Here is a 3,857-nt window from a genome sequence, read left to right as displayed (position 1 = left end):
TCAGCTGATTGGTCTATAAACCAGAGAACCTGTGGATCAGAGTTTCCTCAGACGTCCTGTTTGCTCTGTAGAGCTTCAGTTTTCTGCCACATTCAGTCAGAAGCTGCAGCCAGAAGGTCAGCAGCTTCTCCTGGACCCGTCTGAGGAGCTGGAGCTGGTTCCTGGGTTACCCTGACCCTCGGCGCTGACCGGCTCTAAGCAGAACCACTGTTCAGAAACTCACAGCAGCTGTTTGGACCGAGCTGAGATCAAACTGTGAGCGCTGCAGGGAGGATGTGAGATCAGAGAGCTCTGGTTTCTCTTTCAGCAGGTCGCCCGGTGTTTGTGTTGGACCGACCCGAGGCTGCGTCACTCTGCTCTCTGTTCTCAGAGTCCAGCTCCTGTCAGACGTCTGGCTCAGCTCGGACAGTTCCTCTGTTTGCACACCTGGAGTCGCCTGTTTTCACCTGAAGTCCAAACCTGTGGAGCAGGACAGGTGATAGGGCCAAAGTGTTACTCAGCATATAAATGAGGAGGGTTGCCATAACGATATACGTGATGAGAGACAAAATACTTCAGAACTTTATTGGTGCAAATAAAAACAGAAGAGTTTCTTCTCCGTGTATCCAGCAGCTGTTTGTGCTTTAGAGCCGAGATGTTCCAGATCAACAGAGCACCGGCTGTGGACGGCTGCTGACAGTTAGTCTAACCTGAAGGCGTTTCAGTGGAAGTGGGCCGACCCGTCCTGAGCAGGACAGGGCGTCGTGTCCACAGAAGCACAGCAGAACTGCAACATGACAGCCAGGTTCTTTGGTCTCACCACCACGTCAGCTGGGGGAGGGGGGTGCATAGCGGCGGGTCAGTACGGCCCGGCCCGACTGTGGAACCATTTCAAAGGTTCAGAAATCAAACTCAGGACTCAGGAGGCAGCTTCAAACTCCAGGTTCTGGTTCCTACCAATGCGCCACATCAACATTTAGTCTAAACATCTGAAACCAGAACCTTGTCTGGTCCAACTTCACCACATCAGGTTCTGCTGATGTCAGAGCCTCAACAGAACCATGGATCCATCCATAGACAGACACTGACAGGAACTTTCTGGATCAATAACTGAACTGAGTCCTGCTGGATCCATTCAGTGGTTCTGATGGAGCTGTTCTGTCTGAGTCCTCACTGCTGGACATGATGAACCTCAGGTTCAGCTGAGGACGTCCAGATCTGAACATTCAGTCAAGATGCCTGACAGAACCCACCACTGATCGTCTGGTTCTGTTCTGTTCTCTGCAGCTGAGCTGTGGTCACCGCTGCAAGCAGGTGTGTCATCCAGGTGAGTGCGAGGACAGGTGTCAGCAGAAGGTGAAGCTGCGATGCCCCTGCAGGAGGATCAAGAAGGTACAAACACACCTGCACAGCTGGCTCATTAGTCAGTAGTAGTCATTATAAGTCATTGTTAGTTATTAGTCACTAGTAGTTAATATGAGTCACCACTAGTCACTAGTCCTGGTTGTTGGGACAGTTTGAGGCTGTTTCATGGCGTCACGCTGCAGATTTCGACCAATCAGAAGTCACACACCTTGGACATGCTGAGGCTCATCAGCTGGTCCTGGCCTGAGCTGAACACCTGAGAGGGGGCGGAGCCAGTCGCTCTGCTCCACGTCCTTCAGCTTCTTAGGAAACTGCTGAAACATGATGTTTTTGTGTGTGTGCTGGTTGTGTAGGAGCTGCTGTGTTGTGTGTCGGCTCAGTGTGTTGTTCAGTGTGACGACACCTGCAGAGACCAGCAGAGGAGGGTCAGCCAGGTGAGAACGCACCTGTACAGTCTCTGAGGGCCACTATTGGACCAAACACTGACTGACCTGTGTGTGTGTGTGTGTGTGTGTGTGTGTGTGTGTGTGTGTGTGTGTGTGTGTGTGTGTGTGTGTGTGTGTGTGTGTAGCTGAAGGAGGCGGAGCAGCAAGCAGCGCAGCAGGAGGAGCAGAAGAAGCTTCAGGTGAGTCTGAAGAACCATCAAATCATTTTGATGTCAAGATCAAAGGTAGACCTGTAGCAGTTCCTCCAGAACCTCCTCAGAACATCTGGTTCTGATTCTGCACAACCTTTATCTACTGACCAGAGTTCTACCTTCAGACTGTGAATGTTCCAGAGGTCCAGGTCCTTGAAGTTCACAGAGGAGGGTCCAGATTGATCACTTTAATGGACTTTTTCCATCATTTCTGAGCCTCAGAACTTCATCAGTACAGCAGATAGACACATGACATTTAGGAGGAAGAACACGTCTAGGTTCTGTTAGAACCTGACACCAGATCAGTTCTACATCCATCCAGGTGTCTGATGTTGTCCTAAACAACGTCCACCTTGTCCAGATGACTGAGTTGTGTTTTCATGGTGTTCTGGTCTGAATCCGTCCAACATGTTGACTGACTGACGGTTTGGTTGCAGGAGGAGCTGGAGGCCTTCGAGAAGCGGCAGCAGAGAGGGGGGCGGAGGGGCAAGAAGAGGGGCAGGAGGGGGGAGGCCGACGGCGAGCAGGGGAGCGGGGGCAGGTGGGGGCGGAGCTTAGCCCTTATCCTCATCCCACTGGGCGGAGCTTTGCTGTCTGCTGCCGCCTTCTACCTGCTGAACACCGCCTGAAGCCTCCACAGAAGAACTCACCTGAGACTCACCTGGGACTCACCTGAGACTCACCTGGGACTCACCTGGGACTCACCTGGGACTCACCTGGGACTCACCTGGGACTCACTCTGCCTGAACAGTTTGATTTGACAGCAGGTTTTAGTTTCGGTTCAGCTGCTTCGACACGTGAACACCTGAGTCTGCTGAACAGTAAGCGGGTCAGAAATAACCGGCATCCTCGGCCACCGACGATGACTCTGACCATTGGTTCTTTTCTTTGTTTATCTTTAAGGAGGAAACACTTTAAATCCTGAACACGTTAGAACACGACGTTTTCACCAAAGTGGCTTCAGCCTTTCCTCTGCAGCCGACCAGCTGCTGGTTGATGTTGCAGCTCATTCAGTCAAAGTATCCCTAAATTCTGTCAACAGTGAAACTAGAAACATCTGGTTCTGGTTCCACAAACCTGCATCGGTGTGATCTGACTCCGTCTCTTTTCACTGTGCGACACAGAACCAGAGACAGCAGCTGTCGACCCTCCACATGTCAGTTATGTGCATGACAGCAGCAGTCTGGCCTCGTCCAACCACAGAATAATCCAAGATACTAAAATATTCATCGTCCATGTTAAACCAATGGGATTGGCTGATTTGGTTTGTCTGAAACGAGCAGTTAAACTTTCCATAACAACTGAAAAACTGTTCAAATGACTCATAAACTGTCCAGAAACACTCAGAGCCGTCTTGGTTCCATGAGGTCCTGTGGTTTGTTGTCGTCAGCGTTTTGCCTTCATGCAGATGTTGTGAACGCTGCTGCTGCTTCAGATGGTTAAAACGGGACACGAGGTGGATGAAAGGGATCCAAGGACGCCGGCTGAACAACCACCGTCTCGTTTATGTCAGGGTAACGTTAGAAGAACATCCCAGTAACCATCTCCAAACTTCACAGAGAGGACCGCTGCAGCAACAGCTGAGTCGTAGCTACGAACATGTTAGTCGTGATTCACTCTGATGTCAATGTTCTTGATCCGTTCATGTTGCTGTTCGTTTGTTGAAAACACAAAAGACCTTCTGACTTGTTCAAAAAAGAAATAAAGATGAGATGATTTGATTGGTTCATTTATTGGAGAAGTTTAAAGACAGCAGATGTTGTAATAGTTTGGATCCGTCTGGTTCTAGAAACCAGACATGTTGACATTTAGATATGTGGATGTTTGGGGGAATCTGGTTTTGAACATTTTTGAAAATAAACTCTATAAAAGTGTC

General features: G+C 49.8%; 1 protein-coding gene across 1 annotated transcript in view; it reads left to right on the top strand.

Annotated features, from left to right (window-relative positions):
• The window catches only part of nfxl1 (nuclear transcription factor, X-box binding-like 1), a 25,448-nt gene extending 21,591 nt beyond the window's left edge, over positions 1-3,857 (top strand). The window contains exons 15-18 of the mRNA XM_008300333.1: positions 1,215-1,371; positions 1,698-1,778; positions 1,916-1,969; positions 2,419-3,857. Coding sequence (XP_008298555.1) covers positions 1,215-1,371; positions 1,698-1,778; positions 1,916-1,969; positions 2,419-2,610 — 484 coding nt within the window. The 3' untranslated portion in view covers positions 2,611-3,857. The remainder of the gene's footprint in view (positions 1-1,214; positions 1,372-1,697; positions 1,779-1,915; positions 1,970-2,418) is intronic.

This window comes from Stegastes partitus, unplaced genomic scaffold (assembly GCF_000690725.1).
Source record: "Stegastes partitus isolate 25-593 unplaced genomic scaffold, Stegastes_partitus-1.0.2 Scaffold1526, whole genome shotgun sequence".
Taxonomy (NCBI): domain Eukaryota; kingdom Metazoa; phylum Chordata; class Actinopteri; family Pomacentridae; genus Stegastes; species Stegastes partitus.
Note: the sequence above shows the minus strand (reverse complement) of the source record. Positions and strands in the feature narration are given on the sequence as shown.